Source organism: Oncorhynchus tshawytscha, linkage group LG01 (assembly GCF_018296145.1).
Source record: "Oncorhynchus tshawytscha isolate Ot180627B linkage group LG01, Otsh_v2.0, whole genome shotgun sequence".
Classification (NCBI taxonomy): Eukaryota; Metazoa; Chordata; class Actinopteri; order Salmoniformes; family Salmonidae; genus Oncorhynchus; species Oncorhynchus tshawytscha.
In genome coordinates this window covers 24,641,999-24,660,024 of record NC_056429.1, presented here as the reverse complement: position 1 = coordinate 24,660,024, position 18,026 = coordinate 24,641,999, and the positions used below count along the sequence as shown (strand labels likewise).

The 18,026-nt window shown below is 42.6% G+C and overlaps 1 protein-coding gene across 1 annotated transcript in view; it reads left to right on the top strand.

Moving 5' to 3' along the window:
- Positions 1 to 18,026, top strand: part of LOC112260280 (voltage-dependent R-type calcium channel subunit alpha-1E) — a 92,669-nt gene that overhangs the window by 43,304 nt on the left and 31,339 nt on the right. Inside the window, exons 6-13 of the mRNA XM_042327877.1 lie at positions 8,619 to 8,722; positions 8,979 to 9,094; positions 9,234 to 9,287; positions 11,041 to 11,118; positions 15,257 to 15,466; positions 15,673 to 15,785; positions 16,335 to 16,447; positions 17,379 to 17,510. Coding sequence (XP_042183811.1) covers positions 8,619 to 8,722; positions 8,979 to 9,094; positions 9,234 to 9,287; positions 11,041 to 11,118; positions 15,257 to 15,466; positions 15,673 to 15,785; positions 16,335 to 16,447; positions 17,379 to 17,510 — 920 coding nt within the window. The remainder of the gene's footprint in view (positions 1 to 8,618; positions 8,723 to 8,978; positions 9,095 to 9,233; positions 9,288 to 11,040; positions 11,119 to 15,256; positions 15,467 to 15,672; positions 15,786 to 16,334; positions 16,448 to 17,378; positions 17,511 to 18,026) is intronic.

Here is an 18,026-nt window from a genome sequence, read left to right as displayed (position 1 = left end):
GGTGTAGCAGCACATAAACAAGGTGGTCCGCAGGTCAATGGAACAAAAGCCAATACGTTTTACACTGGCTTGAGTCAAGAGCTAGTCATAACCATGTTGACTTGTAAGCAATTGCTTGGGATCTTGTTAACACCACCTTTAGATGATAATGAATACAAGGGCAGGTTTCTAGTTTTTCACCACATACATGTGTAGCACCAATAATTGAGAGAGCTGTTGGAGATGAGGAATGTTGACACCTGCAGCAACACCTCTGTCCTCTGGCACTCAGGGTGTGTGGAGGGTCTCTGTACTGTAGCCCACACTGTTCACATCTCCATAGGTAGCTCTGCACTGCCTCAACACCTGCCACGGGTTCCTCTCCCATGGCGTCACATTCTTATTAGTGGATAAATCATCTCTGACTGTGGGAAGGAACAGAGCCAAAGACATGCATGTCCATATAGGGTTAAATCCTGTCTTGAGAAAGGACTGTAACTTGTACCTTTGCATAAATCATGTTGATGATCTCAAAACTTGATTTACACTCATGGATCTCAGGTGTTGAACAACATGGGGGCTCCATTTATTGGGTTGGGACAGAGCCTTCAGAAAGTATTCATACCTCTTGACTTTTTCCACATTTTGTTGTGTTACAAAGTGGGATTCAAATTGATTTAATTCTCATTTTTTGTAAACGATCTACACAAAATACTGTAATGTCAAAATGGAAGAAAAAACTATTTTAAAACATTTATGAAAAATTAAACACTAATATATCTTGATTAGATAAGTATTCAACCCCCTGAGTCAATACATGTTAGAATAACCTTTGGCAGTGATTACTGGGTAAGTATTTCTGGGTAAGTCTCTAAGAGCTTTGCACATTATTTATTTATTTATTCTTCAAGCTCTGTCAAGTTAGTTGTTGATCATTGCTAGACAGCCATTTTCAAGTCTTGCCATATATTGCAAAGCTGATTTAAGTCAAAACTGTAACTAGGTCACTCTAGAACATTCAATTTCGTCTTGATAAACCACTCCAGTGTATTTTTCAAACCAAATCCAATTTTATTTGTCACATGTGCCGAATACAGCAGGCATTACCTTACAGTGAAATGCTTACTTACAAGCCCTTAACCAACAAGGCAGTTTTAACAAAATAACTACAACAAAAAATAATAATAAAAGTAACAAATAATTAATGAGCAGCATTAAAATAACAATAGCGAGTCTATATACAGGGGTACCGGTACAGAGTCAATGTGCGGGGGCACCGCTTAGTCGAGGTAATTGAGGTGATATGTACATGCAGGTAGAGTTAAAGTGACTATGCATAGATCATAAGAGAGAATAGCAGCAGCGTGGGAGGGGGGGCAATGCAAATATTCTGGGTAGCCATTTGATTAGATTTTCAGGAGTTTTGTGACTTGGGGGTAGAATCTGTTTAGAAGCCTCTTGGACCTACACTTGGTACTCCGGTACCGCTTGCCATGCGGTAACAGAGAGAACAGTCTATGACTACGGTGGCTGGAGTTTTTGACCATTTTTAGGGCCTTCCTCTGACACCGCCTGGTATAGAGGTCCTGGATGGCAGGAAGCTTTGCCCCAGTGGTGTACTGGGCCGTACGCACTACCCTCTTTAGTGCCTTGCAACCAGTCAAATCATGTCTCAATGGTGCAGCTGTAGAACCTTTTGAGGATCTGAGGGCCCATGCCAAATCTTTTCAGTCTCTTGAGAGGGAATAGGTTTTGTCGTGCCCACTTCATAACTGTCTTGATGTGCTTGGACCATGTTAGTTTGTTGGTGATGTGGACACCAAGGAACTTGAAACTCTCGACCGGCTCCACTACAGACCCGTCGATGAGAATGGGGGCGTGCTCGGTCCTCCTTTTCCTGTAGTCAACAATCATCTTCTTTGTCTCGATCATGTTGAGGGAGAGGTTGTTGTTCTGGCACAACACAGCCAAGTCTCTGGCCTCCTCCCTACAGGCTGTCCCATCGTTGTCGGTGATCAGGAGTACAGGAGGGGACTGAGCACGCACCCCTGAGGGTCCCCGTGTTGAGGATTAGCGTGGTGGATATGTTGTTACCTACCCTTACCACCTGGGGGCGGCCCATCAGGAAGTCCAGGATCCAGTTGGAGAGAGAAGTGTTTAGTCCCAGGGTCCTTAGCTTAGTGATGAGCTTGAGGGCACTATGGTGTTGAACACTGAGCTGTTGTCAATGAATAGATTTCTCATATAGATGTTCCTTTTGTCCAGGTGTCAAAGGGCAGTGTGGAGTGCAATAGAGATTGTATCCTGTGGATATGTTGGGGGCGGTATGCAAATTGGAATGGGTCTAGGGTTTCTGGGATAATGGTGTTGATGTGAGCCATGACCAGCCTTTCAAAGCACTTCATGGCTACAGACGTGAGTGCTACGGGTTGGTAGTCATTTAGGCAGGTTACCTTAGTGTTCTTGGGCACAAGAACTATGGTGTTCTGCTTGAAACATGTTGGTATTACAGACTCAGACAGGGAGAGGTTGAAAATGTCAGTGAAGACACTTGCAGTTTGGTCAGCGCATGCTCGGAGTACACGTCCTGGTAATCTGTCTGGCCCTGCAGTCTTGTGAATGTTGACCTTTTTCAAGGTCTTACTCACATTGGCTGCGGAGAGTGTGATTACACAGTCATCCAGAACAGCTGATGCTCTCATGCATGTTTCGGTGTTACTTGCCTCGAAGCAAGCAGTGAAGTTATTTAGCTTGTCTGGTAGGCTTGTGTCACTGGGCAGCTCTCGGCTGTGCTTCCCTTTGTAGTCTGTAATGGTTTGCAAGCCCTGCCACATCAGACGAGCGTTGGAGCCGGTGTAGTACGATTCGATCTCAGTCCTGTATTGACGCTTTGATGGTTCGGCGGAGGGCATAGCGGGATTTCTTATAAGCTTCTGGGTTAGAGTCCTGCTCCTTGAAAGCGGCAGCTCTACCCTTTAGCTCAGTGCGGATGTTGCCTGTAATCTATGGCTTCTGGTTGGGGTATGTACGTACAGTCACTGTGGGGACGACGTCATCGATGCACTTATTGATGAAGCCAGTGACTGATGTGGTGCCATCGGAAGAATCCTGGAACATATTCCAGTCTGGGCTAGCAAAACAGTCCTGTAGTTTAGCACCTGCTTCATCTGACCACTGGTGCTTCCTGCTTTAATTTTTGCTTGTAAGCAGGAATCAGGAGGATAGAATTATGGTCAGATTTGCCAAATGGAGGGCGAGGGAGAGCTTTGTACGCATCTCAATGTGTTGAGTAAAGGTGGTCTGGAGTTTTTTTTCCTCAGGCTGCACATTTATCATGCTGATAGAAATTAGGTAAAACTGATTTAAGCATTTTCCTGTTTGCTTATGGTGGTATACAGCTCATTGAGTGTTGTCTTGGTGCAAGCATCGGTCTGTGGTGGTAAAAGAATATTTTGAGGATAAATACACAACACAGAGTTTGAGAGTTTGAGAGGATGAGAGGACGAGAGTAGTAATATCTAAATATAGTACTAATGGTCAATAGGGAAATGTAAATATGAGTTGGGTTTCAGTTCAACATCTGTTTAGAATCTATGGAATGTCACTCCTGAACTCAGTGCTACTTGTGCTATGTTCCGTACATTGAGTCGGGAGCAGGATACTTGTTCATTGGCCATTGGCCAGTTGGACTGCAAGGACTTCTGATTGATCAACCCCAGGCTAGGGTGGGGGGTTATAAATGGCATCCTGTTCCTTTGTTCGGTTGAGAAAAGCTGAGGACAGGGGAGACTGAACATCTACAGTTGAAGTTGGAAGTTTACATACATCTTAGCCAAATACATTTAAACTCAGTTTTTCACAATTCCTAACATTTAATCCTTGTAAAAATTCCATGTCTTAGGTCAGTTAGGATCACCACTTTATTTTAAGAGTATGAAATGTCAGAATAATAGCAGAGAATTATCTATTTCAGCTTTTATTTCTTTCATCACATTTCCAGTGGGTCAGAAGTTTACATACACACAATTAGTATTTGGTAGCATTGCCATTAAATTGTTTAACTTGGGTCAACCGTTTTGGGGACCCCTCCACAAGGGAATTTTGGCCCATTCCTCCTGACAGAGCTAGTGTAACTGAGTCAGGTTTGTAGGCATCCTTGCCATCCTTGTGATGGCCACTCCAATACCTTGAGTTTGTTGTCCTTAAGCCATTTTCCACAACTTTGGAGGTATGCTTGGGGTCATTGTCCATTTGGAAGACCCATTTGCGACCAAGCTTTAACTTCCTGACTGATGTCTTGAGATGTTGCTTCAATATATCCACATAATTTTCCTACCTCATGAAGCCATCTGTTTGGTGAAGTGTACCAGTCCCTCCTGCAGCAAAGCACCCCCACAACATGATGCTGGCACCCCCATGCTTCATGATTGGGATGGCGTCCTTTGGCTTGCAAGCCTCCTCCTTTTTCCTCCAAACATAACGATGGTCATTATGGCCAAACAGTTATTTTTTGTTTCATCAGACCAGATGACATTTCTCCAAAAAGTAAGATATTTGTCACCATGTGCAGCTGCAAACAATTGTCTGGCTTTTTATGGTGGTTTTGGATCAGTGTCTTCTTCCTTTCAGGTTATGTCGATATAGGACTCGTTTTACTGTGGATATAGATACTTTTGTACCTGTTTCCTCCAGCATCTTCACAAGGTCCTTTCCTATTGTTCTGGGATTGATTTGCACTTTTTGCACCAAAGAACGCTCATCTCTTGGGAGACGCGTCTCCTTCCTGAGCGGTATGATGGCTACGTGGTCCCATGGTGTTTATACTTGTGTACTATTGTTTGTACAGATGAACGTGGTATCTTAATGCGTTTGGAAATTGCTCCCAAGGATGAACCAGACTTGTGGAGGTCTACAATATTTTTCTGATGTCTTGGCTGATTTCTTTTGATTTTCTCATGATGTCAAGCAAAGAGGCACTGAGTTTGAAGGTAGACCTTGAAATACATCCACAGGTACACCTCCAATTGACTCAAATAATGTCAATTAGCCTATCAGAAGCTTCTAAAGCCATGACATCATTTTCTGGAATTTTCCAAGCTGTTTGAAGGCACAGTCAACTTAGTGTATGTAAACTTCTGACCCACTGGAATTGTGATACAGTGAGTTATAAGTGAAATAATCTGTCTGTAAACAATTCTTGGAAAAATTACGTGTGTCATGCCTAACTGTCCTAACCGACTTGCCAAAACTATGGTTTGTTAACAAGAAATTTGTGGAGTGGTTGAAAAACTAGTTTTAATGACTCCAACCTAAGTGTATGTAAACTTCTGACTTCAACTGTACCTCTCAGCATATCTTGATTTGTCCTTTTCAAATTAACCTATTTTTCTTCCCCTTATTTGCTTCAGAGTTTGTGTAATTAAGAATAACATAAATTGCTAACAGAGGCATGTAGACAGCTACAAAAATACAGATGAAAACTCTCTTGGTAGATAGTGTGGTCTACAGCTTATCATGAAGTACTCTACCTCAGGTGAGAAAAACCTTGAGACTTCCTTAGATATCGTGCACCAGTTGTTGTTTGCAAATATACATACACCGCCACCCCATGTCTTACCAAATGCTGCTGTTCTATCCTGCCGATAGAGTCTATAACCCACCAGCTGTATGTTATTAATGTCGTCGTTCAGCCACGACTCGGTGAAACATAAGATTACAGTTTTTAATGTCCCGTTGGTAGAATATATGTGCTTGTAGTTCATTCCATTTCTTTTCCAGGGATTGTATGTTGGCTAACAATATGGATGGCAAAGGCCACTTGTCGCCTGATCCTCACAAGGTACCCAGATCTCCTTCCGCGAAATCTTTGTCTCTTTCTCCAGCGAACGACGGGGATGAGAGCTGTTCGACAAAAAATGATTTGTCCAATTCAAGGCCATTACATTTGGCCTTGTGTTTGAAAGCAGACTGAATCAGGTTTTCCTCTAGGATTTGGCCTGTGCTTAGCCATATTCCATTTATTTTTATCAGAAAAAACTCCCTAGTCCTTGCCGATGACAAGCCTACCCATAGCATGATGCAGCCAGCACCATGCTTGAAAATATGAAGTGTGGTACTCAGTGATATGTTGGATTTGCCCCAAACATTTCTTTGCCACATTTTTTGCAGTTTTACTTTAGTGCCTTATCACAAACAGAATGGATTTTTTTGATTATTTGGATTCTGTACAAGCTTCGTTCTTTTCACTCTGTCAATTAGGTTATTATTGTGAAGTAACTACAATGTTGTTGATCCATCCTCAGTTTTCTCCTATCACAGCTATTAAACTCTGTAACTGTTTTGAAGTCACTGTTGGTCTGGTGAAATCCCTGAGTGGTTTCCTTCCTGTCCAGCAACTGAGTTAACAAGGACGCCTGTCTTTGTAGTGACTGGGTGTGTATGATGCACTATCCAAAGTGTAATTAATAACTTCACCATGCTCAAAGGGATATTCAATGTCTTTTTTTTACCCATCTACCAATAGGTGCCCTTCTTTGTGAGGCATTGGAATACCTCCCTGGTCTTTGTGGTAGAATCTGTGTTTGTCATTCACTGCTCGAATGTGGGACCTTAAAAATACAGTGCATTCGGAAAGTATTCAGACCCCTTGACTTTTTCTACATTTCGTTACGTTACAGCCTTTTTCTAAAATGGATTAAATATATTTATTTCCTCATCAATCTACACACAGTACCCCATAACGACAAAGTGAAAACAGGTTTTTTGGAAATTTTTGCTAATGTGTTAAAAAACAAACAGACATACCTTATTTAAGTAAGTATTCAGACCCTTTGCAATGACTCGAAATTGAGCTCAGCTGCATCCTGTTTCCATTGATCATCCTTGAGCTGTTTCTATAACTTAATTGGAGTCCACCTGTGGTAAATTCAATTGATTGGACATGATTTGGAAAGGCACACACCTGTCTATATAAGGTCCCACAGTTGACAGTGCATGTCAGAGCAAAAAACAAGCCATGAGGTCGAAGGAATTGTTTGTAGAACTCCGAAACAGGATTGTGTCGAGTTACAGATCTGGGGAAGGGTACCAAAAAATGTCTGCAGCATTGAAGGTCCCTAAGAACACAGTGGCCTCCATCATTCTTAAATGGAAGAAGTTTGGAACCACAAAGACTCTTCCGAGAGCTGGCCGCCTGCCCAAACTGAGCAATTGGGAGAGAAGAGCCTTGGTCAGGGAGGTGACCAAGAACCCAATGGTCACTCTGACAGAGCTCCAGAGTTCCTATGTGGAGATGGGAGAACCTTTCAGAAAGACACCCACCTCCGCAGCTCTCCACCAATCAGGCCTTTGTGGTAGAGTGGCCAGACAGAAGCCACTCCTCAGTAAAAGGCACATGACAGCCCGCTTAGAGTTTTCCAAAAGGCACCTAAGAGCTTTCAGACCATGAGAAACAAGATTTTCTGGTCTGATGAAACCAAGATTGAACTCTTTGGCCTGAATGCCAAGCGTCACATCTGGAGAAAACCTGGCACCATCCCTACGGTGAAGCATAGTTGTGGCAGCAACATGCTGTGGGGATGATTTTTAGCGGCAGGGACTAGGAGACAAGTCAGGATCAAGGGGAAAGACGAATGGAGCAAAGTACAGGGAGATCCTTGATGAAAAACTGCTCCAGAGCGCTCATGACCTCAGACTGGGGGCAAAAGTTCACTATCCAACAGGACAACGACCCTAAGCACACAGGCAAGACAACGCAGGAGTGGCTTCGGGACAAGTTTCTGAATGTCCTTGAGTTGCCCAGCCAAAGCCTGGACTTGAACCCGATCAAACATCCTTGGAGAGACCTGAAAATAGCTGTACAGCAACGCTCCCCATCCAACCTGGCAGAGCTTGAGAGGATCTGCAGAGAAGAATGGGAGAAATGCCCCAAAAACAGGTGGCCAAGCTTGTAGCTTCATATCCAAGAAGATGTGAGGCTGTAATCGCTGCCAAATGTGCTTCAACAAAGTACTTAGTAAAGGGTCTGAATACTTATGTAAATGTGATATTTCAGATGTTTATTTTTTTTACATTTGCCAAAATGTATAAATACATGTTTTTGCTTTGTAATTATAGAGTATTGTGTGTAGATTGATGAAGGACATTTAAAAAAAAAATCTATTTCTGATTCGGGCTGTAACGTAACAAAATGTAGAAAAAGTCAAGGGGTCTGAATACTTTCCAAATGCACTGTAATTGTTTGTGTGGAGTACAGAGATGAGGTAGTCATTTAAAAATGATTTTTAAACACTATTATTGATACAGAGTTAATCCATACAATTTATTATGTGACTTGATAAGCAAATGTTTCTCCTTAACTTATTTAGGCTTGCCATAACAAAGGGGTTGAATACTTATTGACTCAAGACATTTCATATTATAATTTTTAATTGATTTGTAAAAAATAAAAAAAACTTTCCACTTTGAAATTATGAGGCTTTGCGTGAAGGCCAGTGAAAAAACTATCAATTGAATCCATTTTAAATTCAGGCTGTAACACAACAAAATGTGGAAAAAGTCAAGGGGTGTGAATACTTTGTATATACAGTATAATAATACAGTGCGCTTCATTGTCAGCTCTTTGTTTTGTATCTCCACAGACCAATGATGCTTTAGGTCCCACTTGGAACTGCATGTACTTCATCCCTCTGATAATCATTGGCTCCTTCTTCGTGTTGAACCTGGTATTGGGAGTGCTCTCAGGGTGAGTCGACGTTACAGCATCACATTGTGCTGGGGTGGCTGACAGCTTTAATACACACTGTCACCGTCTGCACAAGTTAATTAGTTTAATATAAAAGGTTGACTCACAATCTACTCTAATTAACTGCATGTAAAGGAGACAAGGGTTGAGTACCCCCCGTTCTCTCCCCTGGTGTCTGAATGATGAGGGAGGTCAGGTCAGCGCTGAACAACATGTCTAAGAATAGTCATTATCTCCTGTTGATTTTGGCCTGCAGAGAGTTTGCCAAAGAGAGGGAGCGGGTGGAGAACCGCAGGGCGTTCATGAAGCTGCGGAGGCAACAGCAGATTGAGAGGGAACTCAATGGCTACCGGGCCTGGATTGACAAAGCAGGTACTGAAACCACTATCTGTACCACACTATAGATCTAATTCACATCCTGCTTTTGAAAGGTTACCTCTGAAACACAATCTCCTTGATATTTAAGTTTCTACTATATGAATCAGACTTCTTTGTTGGGTCTGCTTTGCAGAGGAAGTGATGCTTGCAGAGGATAATAAGAATTCAGGACCGTCTGCTCTTGATGGTAAGACTGGAAAGATGGCCCGATTGGTTATATTGTCTTTACATCACTACATAGTTTACAGTTAATCTGTCTGTACAGGATTTATGGGATTCTGTTTTAAAGCCATGAATATCTGAATGGATTCATTATCATCTTCTTGTCCTCTAAGACTGTCAACCACATGTTGTAAACACAACTATAACATAGGCCTACATTGAAATACATAATTCATAGAAAACATTTCATTTTGTAAGAATTGTTCATTTATTAATATCATACTGTGTGTGATGCATAAATAACATTGTATTACGTAGGTAAGTGCTAGGGAGAAAGAATAGGTGTTGTCAGACTCTCCTGAAGTATTAAATGTATCAATTGTGTGTCATTGAGTGTTGGAATGTACAGTACTATCTGTTTGGTTGACTGTGACAGTGATTTACTTTCTCATAAGAGTGTAACTATTTTGAGAAGTTTTGTCTCCCAAGACTCTAAACGTGTGTGTTCTCCTGTATGTATATGTCTCTGGGCTTGTGTATAATCATGATATATACTGTATGTATACCAAAGAAATATTTAGATGCAAATCTTCATAAGAACAGCTATTCCTAAAATACCGTTGTTGTTGCTTCTGGTGTGGTGCACTTCAAAAACAACTTTACTTAGAACTATTGAGGACTGTGCATGCTGTACCCCCAAAAGCAATCACCTCTGGTACATCACTACCAATATGGACTTTTAAACCTACCAGACACTTACAGTACAAAAGCTATGACCATATCAAGTGAAGCATGATCCCCCCCCAACAAACAAATCGTTTTTATTAAATGTTGATTGACAGCTCCCACGAGGCTGTCTGAATGGAATACAAGCGGTAACCATGGTGAGGAACAACTTCTATTCTACAAATCCTTGCCATCTTTTGTTCCTTTGCAACAACTGAATCTGACATGAACGCTAAAATAGTCCTAGCTATTGTTCCACAAACCCACTTCCTAATGAACCACAAGACATTCTGACCTCCAAAAATAAAACTCGGCACCAGAAAAGAAAAAGTAGCTGTAAATGCAGAAGATGCATTAGTCTACTCTAGTTTAAGGAGTGTGCCGATGTTGCCTTAGCAACTGAAATGCAATGACCGGATGCAGCCAGTGTGTGCCTCATACAAACACTCCTATGAATATTGGTTCAGTGGCTTATTAAAAGGGGGAAAGTCAAGGTAAATATGAATAAATCAATTAGATCAATACCAAAAGGTGGTGGGGGTGTAGGAGAGGATGGAGGAACAGCTCATCTCACCCTGATAATTCATTGTATTTTCCCCATTAGGGACATATAGAATTATATGTGTGCTTCAAAACCACTCTTTAGTATGATATGGCTAAAATTAGACATTGCACCAGTGATCTCCATATAAACTTACTGTGAGTGTGGGCTATAGCCGAGAGAATAGAACCAACAACAACAATTAGTTGTAGTTTAGTCGGGTTCATCGTTCTGCATATCTTATTAACATCATGTTGATGTATGCTCTTACCCATGTTTACTAAATGCATCTGTTTTGCTCTTGTTTTACAATACCCAAAGCACCAAACACAGTGGCATGTAAATGTGTTTATTATTTTCTCCATTTTCTTCTCACCTCGTTAGTAATACCCTCATGATCTTATATATCTACTTGTGTGTGTCCTGACACGTTCTCTGTGCTGGAGTGTCATAAATGTTGTGTTTTGGGTGTGCTTTCTGTGGGCTGACAATGTGAAACCTTTGGCTGCAGTGCTGAAGAGGGCCACAATCAAGAGGAGAGAGGAGAGGAGAGGACTGGACCAGCAGTATGGTGACATCTCTTCTGTGGGTGAGTGAGTGAGTGAGTGAGTGAGTGAGTGAGTGAGTGAGTGAGTGAGTGAGTGAGTGAGTGGTGAGTGAGTGAGTGAGTGAGTGAGTGAGTGAGTGAGTGAGTGAGTGAGTGAGTGAGTGAGTGAGTGAGTGAGTGAGTGAGTGAGTGAGTGTGTGTGTGTGTACACAGTGACAAGCAAAAGTTATGACACACCTAGTCATTCAAGGGTTTTTCTTTATTTGCACTATTTTCTACATTGTAGAATTATAGTGAAGACATCAAAACTATGAAATAACACATATGGAATCATGAAGTAACCAAAAAAAGTGTTAAACAAATCAAAATATACTTTATATTTGAGAATCTTCAAAGTAGCCACCCTTTGCCTTGATGACAGCTTTGCACACTCTTGGCATTCTCTCAACCAGCTTCATGAGGTAGTCACCTGTAATGCATTTCAATTAACAGGTGTCCCTTGTTAAAAGTTGTTTTGTGGAATTTCATTCCTTCTATTAATGCGTTTGAGCCAATCAGTTGTGTTGTAACAAGGAAGGGGTGGTATACAGAAGATCGCTCTCGCTGGAAAAGACCAAATCCATATTATGGCATAAAAAATTATGGCAAACAGAAATGACAGTCCATCATTACTTCAAGACATGAATGTCAGTCAATCAGGTACATGTCAAGAACTTTGAAAGTTTCTTCAAGTGCAGTTGCAAAAACCATCATGCGCTATGATGAACCAACCAGAAGCCATGGATTACAAGCAACATCCGCACTGAGCTAAAGGATAGAGCTGCCGCTTTCAAGGAGTGTGACTCTAACCCGTAAGCTTATTAGAAATCCCGCTATGCCCTCCGACGAACCGTCAAACAGGCAAAAGTTCAATATAGGACTAAGATTGAATCATGCTACACTGGCTCCGACGCTCGTCGGATGTGGCAGGGCTTGCAAACTATTAAGACTACAAAGGGAAGCACAGCCGCGAGCTGCCCAGTGACACGAGCCTACCAGACGAGCTAAATTACTTATATGCTCGCTTCGAGTCAAGTAACACTGAAACATGCATGAGAGCATCAGCTGTTCCGGACAACTGTGCGATCACGCTCTCTGTAGCTGATGTGAGTAAGACCTTTAAACAGGTCAACATTCACAAGACCGCAGAGCCAGACGGATTACCAGGACGTGTACTCCGAGCATGCACTGACCAACTGGCAAGTGTCTTCACTGACATTTTCAACCTGTCCCTGACTTAGTCTGTAATACCAACATGTTTCAAGCAGACCACCATAGTCCCTGTGCCCAAGAATATTAAGGCAACCTGCCTAAATGACTACCGACCCGTAGCACTCACATCTGTAGCCATGAAGGGCTTTGAAAAGCTGGTCATGACTCACATCAACACCATTATCCCAGAAACCCTAGACCCACTCCAATTTGCATACCGCCCCAACAGATCCACAGATGATGCAATCTCTATTGCACTCAACACTGCCCTTTCCCACCTGGACAATGTTGTTCATTGACCACAGCTCAGCGTTCGACACCATAGTGCCCTTAAAGTGCATCACTAAGCTAAGAACCCTGGGACTAAACGTCTCCCTCTGCAACTTGATCCTGGACTTCCTGACGGGCCGCCCCTAGGTGGTAAGGGTAGGTAACAACGCATCCGCCCCGCTGATCCTCAACACGGGGGCCCCTCAGGGGTGCGTGCTCAGTCCCCTCCTGTAGTCCCTGTTCACTCATGACTGCATGGCCAGGCACGGCTCCAACACCATCATCAACTTGCCGATGACACAACAGTGGTAGGCCTGATCACCGACAACGATGAGACAGCCTATAGGGAGGAGGTCAGACACCTGGCCGTGTGGTGCCAGAACAACAACCTCTCCCTCAACATGATCAAGGCAAAGGAGAGGATTGTTGGCTACAGGGAAAGGAGGAATGAGCACGCCCCCATTCTCATCGATGGGGCTGCAGTGGAGCAGGTTGAGAGCTTCAAGTTCCTTGGTGTCCACATGACCAACAAACTATCATGGTCAAAACACACTAAGACAGTCGTGAAGAGGGCATGACAACACCTATTCCCCCTCAGAAAATATTTGACATGTGTCCTCAGATCCTCAAAAGGTTCTACAGCTGCACCGTTGAGAGAATCCTGAGTGGTTGCATCACTGCCTGGTATGGCAACTGCTCGGCCTCTGACCGCAAGACACTACAGAGGGTAGGGTGTATGGCCCAGTACATCACAGGGGCCAAACTTCCTGCCATCCAGGACCTCTATACCAGGCGGTGTCAGAGGAAGGCCCTGAAAATTGTCAGACTCCAGCCACCCTAGTTATAGACTTTTCTCTCTGCTACCGCACGGCAAGCGGTACCACAGTGCGAAGTCGAGGTCCAAAAGGCTTCTAAACAGCTTCTACCCCCAAGCCATAAGACTGCTGAACAGCTAATCAAAGGGCTACCCAGACCCCTCTTTTACACTGCTGCTACTCTCTGTTTATTATATATGCATAGTCACTTTAACTCTACCTGCATGTACATATTACCTCAATTACCTCGACTAACCGGTGCCCCCACACATTGACTCTGTACCGGTACCCCCTGTTTATAGCCCCGCTATTGTTTTTTTAATGCTGCCGTTTAATTATTTGTTACTTTTATTGTCCATTTTTTTTTACTTAACACTTCTTAAAACTTCTTAAAGCATTGTTGGTTAAGGGCCTGTAAGTAAGCATTTCACTGTAACTTCTACAGCTGTTGTATTTGGTGTATGTGACAAATAAAATTTGATTTGATGAAACTGGCTCTCATGAGGACCGCCAGAGGAAAGGATGACCCAGAGTTACCTCTGCTGCAGAGGATAAATTCATTAGAGTTACCAGCCTCAGAAATTGCAGCCCAAATAAATGCTTCACAGAGTACAAGTAACAGACACATCTCAACATCAACTGTTCAGAGAAGACCGCATGAATCAGGCCTTCATGGTCCAATTGCTGAAAAGAAACCACTACTAAAGGACACCAATAATAAGAAGAGACTTGCTTGGGCCAAGAAGCACGAGCAATGGACATTAGACCGGCGGAAATCTGTCCTTTAGTCTGATGAGTCCAAATGTGTCTTTGTGAGACGCAGACCGGGGGAACAGATGCTTTCCATATGTGTGGTTCCCACCGTGAAGCATGGAGAAGGAGGTGTGATGGTGTGGGTGTGCTTTGCTGGTGACACTGTCTGTGATTTATTTAGAATTCAAGGCACACTTAACCAGCATAGCTACCACAGAATTCTGCAGCGATACGCCATCCCATCTGGTTTGTGCTTATTGGGACTATAATTTGTTTTTCAACAGGACAATCGCCCAACATACCTCCAGGCTGTGTAAGGGCTATTTGACCAAGAAGGAGAGTGATGGAGTGCTGCATCAGATGACTTGACCTCCACAATATCATGACCTTAACCCAATTGAGATGGTTTGGGATGAGTTGGAACCACAGAGTGAAGGAAAAGCAGCCAACAAGTGCTCAGGATATATGGGAAATCCTTCAAGACTGTTGGAAAAGCATTCCAGTTGAAGCTGGTTGAGAGAATGCCAAGAGTGTGCAAATCTCTCAATGAAGCATAGGGTGGCTATTTTAATCTCAAAGATAAAATATATTTTGATTTGGTTAACACTTTTTTGTTACTACATGATTCCATATGTGTTATTTCATAGTTTTGATCACTACTCACTATTATTCTACAATGTTGAAAATAGTCCAAATACAGAACAACCCTTGAATGAGTACTGTAGGTGTGTCCAAACTTTTGACTGGTACTGTATGTACATAGCCACTGAAAAGAACAATGGTTCGTAACTGCCATCCTGAATGGTTGAACGATCTGCCAGCAGGCACCCCCTCTATATTAGACTCATTACAGAGGAGGAGATTGCCATTGGCGTATTGGGAATAAACTGGAAATGGCAGCTCATCATTTCCAGGCGTCATTACGTGTTACAGTCAGTGGCTAAGCTAAATAGATGAGAAGGCCTGGACAAAGTGTTTCTGTTGTGCAGGTGAAAAGTTTCAAAGAGAAAAGATCTAGAAGAAAATGTGCATTTGTCATTCTACTACTAGGGTGATTTTAGTTATGATCCTGACTGGACTCTCCCCTCTAGGCATCCCGATGACCAGAGCCAGCATCAGGAGTGCTAAGAGAGGACCCACCGCTTATTTGAAGCGTAAGGAGCGTCTGCTGCGGATCTCTCTCCGCCGCATGGTGAAGACACACATCTTCTACTGGACCGTACTGGGCCTGGTGGCCCTCAACACACTCTGTGTTGCCATCGTCCATCACAACCAACCCCACTGGCTGTCTGTGTTCCTCTGTAAGTCACACACACACACACACACACACACACACACACACACACACACACACAGACACACACACACACACACACACACACACACACACACACACACGGGTACGTACCATCATCTCCATCCAAAATAAATCATGTCTGGTGACGTTAATCTTTGAGATGTTTGTTTCTTACTGTGTTCATGAGGGTTGTTGTTGTTCGTATTTCAGACTATGCAGAGTTCCTCTTTCTGGGTCTGTTTCTCACTGAAATGTGTTTAAAGATGTACAGCCTGGGACCCAGACTCTACTTCCACTCCGCCTTCAATCGCTTCGACTGCGGGGTGAGTTTTTATTTTTGTCCTTCATCCCTAACCAACATGGAGAGAACATGCCAGAGGGAAAGACAGGGACATAGATTGTAACATTGCACCCATTATAAGGGAGTGAGAGGAAATTATTTACTTAAAACGTTGGACAGTGACTTAAAGACTTCTTAATTAAATTAACACTGATGGCATAATTTAGTTAATGAAGTGCAGTTAATGTCTCTGTTTCTGTCACCTCTGGTCATGGCTAGACGGGATACAGCTTATCTCAAAGTGACATCAAAAGTTGCTTGTTTGATTCCCATCTGGATCATTTTTTTATTTTAACTAACCCTAAACCCTTTTCCTAACCTTAACCTAATTCTCCTGATCTGCAGCGTAAATTATCCTAACATGCTATGAAAAAAGTAACTTCTGACACTGTATACCAACTATATAAAACTGTCACCTCTGCACTCATGCGCAAACAGACATCCTTTGTCTTTGTCTCTGTTTACTGTATGTTGAAGGCTGCTGTTGGTGTGTTTCAGCTGTCAGTGATATTGTTACTGGGTCTGTTAACAGGTGATAGTGGGAAGCATCTTTGAGGTGATGTGGGGATTCTTCAGGCCTGGCATGTCCTTTGGCATCAGTGTGCTGCGTGCGCTCCGTCTGCTGAGGATATTCAAGATCACCAAGTTAGTCCAAGGACTCCTCACTACTCCTGCCTATTACTTTATAACATTATTCCTGCAGCATGCAATGAGGCAACGCATAGCAAGCAGCAGGTTGGCATTTATTGTCTTGAATCTTGCCTTGGAGGCAGCACTGCAAAAAGGTAACTTGCTGGCACATGACCGGATGCCTAACCCTAACATTAAATGAAGGGTAATTTTTGTTTAAATTATTCTTTACGATAATAGCCAACTTCAACATTGCAACTGGCCCATCAAGCGGAAATCGCTCAGTTCTGCCTCCAGGGCAAGATTCATGACAATAAACGTTAACCTGCTAGCAAGCACTGGTACCTAGGTATCAATGTCCTAGATTTAGGTTGCTGGGTGTTACATAAGTGTCACGTCCTGACCATAGAAAGACTTTATTTTAGGTCAGGGCCTGACTGGGGGGTGTTCTAGTTTATTATTTCTATGTATAGTCTAGTTTTTGTATTTCTATATTGGCCTGGTATGGTTCCCAATCAGAGGCAGCTGTCTATCGTTGTCTCTGATTGGGGATCATGTTTAGGCAGCCTTTTCCCACCTGTTGTTTGTGGGATCTTGTTTTTGTACGGTTGCTTTTGAGCCCTTCAAGGCTGTACGTTTGTTTGTTTGTTTGGTTGTTTGGTTGGTTGTTTGTTTGTGTCTCTTTTTTTTGTTGCTGGTTCACATTTAAATAAATTATGATGAACCCAAATCACGCTGCGCCTTGGTCTACCCATTTTGACGAGCGTTACAATAGGTGTGACGTTGATAGGGGTAAGATATGCAGATATGTCCATTGCAAGGCTAGTGGCAAATAGATTCACTCTCACAATAACAAAATTGATACATTTTTAATTAATTGATTGTCTCTTATTTTGGCTGAATTAAATTGGAACTAATCCCGCCTCTGGTTGGTTGCGATTGACAGGTACTGGGCGTCGCTGAGGAACCTGGTGGTATCTCTGATGAATTCTATGAAATCAATCATCAGCCTCATTTTCCTCCTCTTCCTCTTCATCCTGGTCTTTGCTCTGCTGGGCATGCAGCTCTTTGGTGGCAGGTACAAGCATTTCGCTACACCCGCAATAACATCTGCTAAATATGTGTATGTGACGAATAAAATTTGATTTGAGATACTGTACCGTAGAGGCAAGGACAAACTACCATTCCATGTCTATCAGGTCTAGTCTAATCACAAACTACAGTGGGGCAAAAAAGTATTTAGTCAGCCACCAATTGTGCAAGTTCTCCCACTTAAAAAGATGAGAGGCCTGTAATTTTCATCATAGGTACACTTCAACTATGACAGACAAAATGGGAAAAAATACAGAAAATCACATTGTAGGATTTTTAATTAATTTATTTGCAAATTATGGTGGAAAATAAGTATTTGGTCAATAACAAAAGTTTATCTCAATACTTTGTTATATACCCTTTGTTGGTAATGACAGAGGTCAAACGTTTTCTGTAAGTTTTTACACACTGTTGCTGGTATTTTGGCCCATTCCTCCATGCAGATCTCTCCTCTAGAGCAGTGATGTTTTGGGGCTGTTGCTGGGCAACACGGACTTTCAAC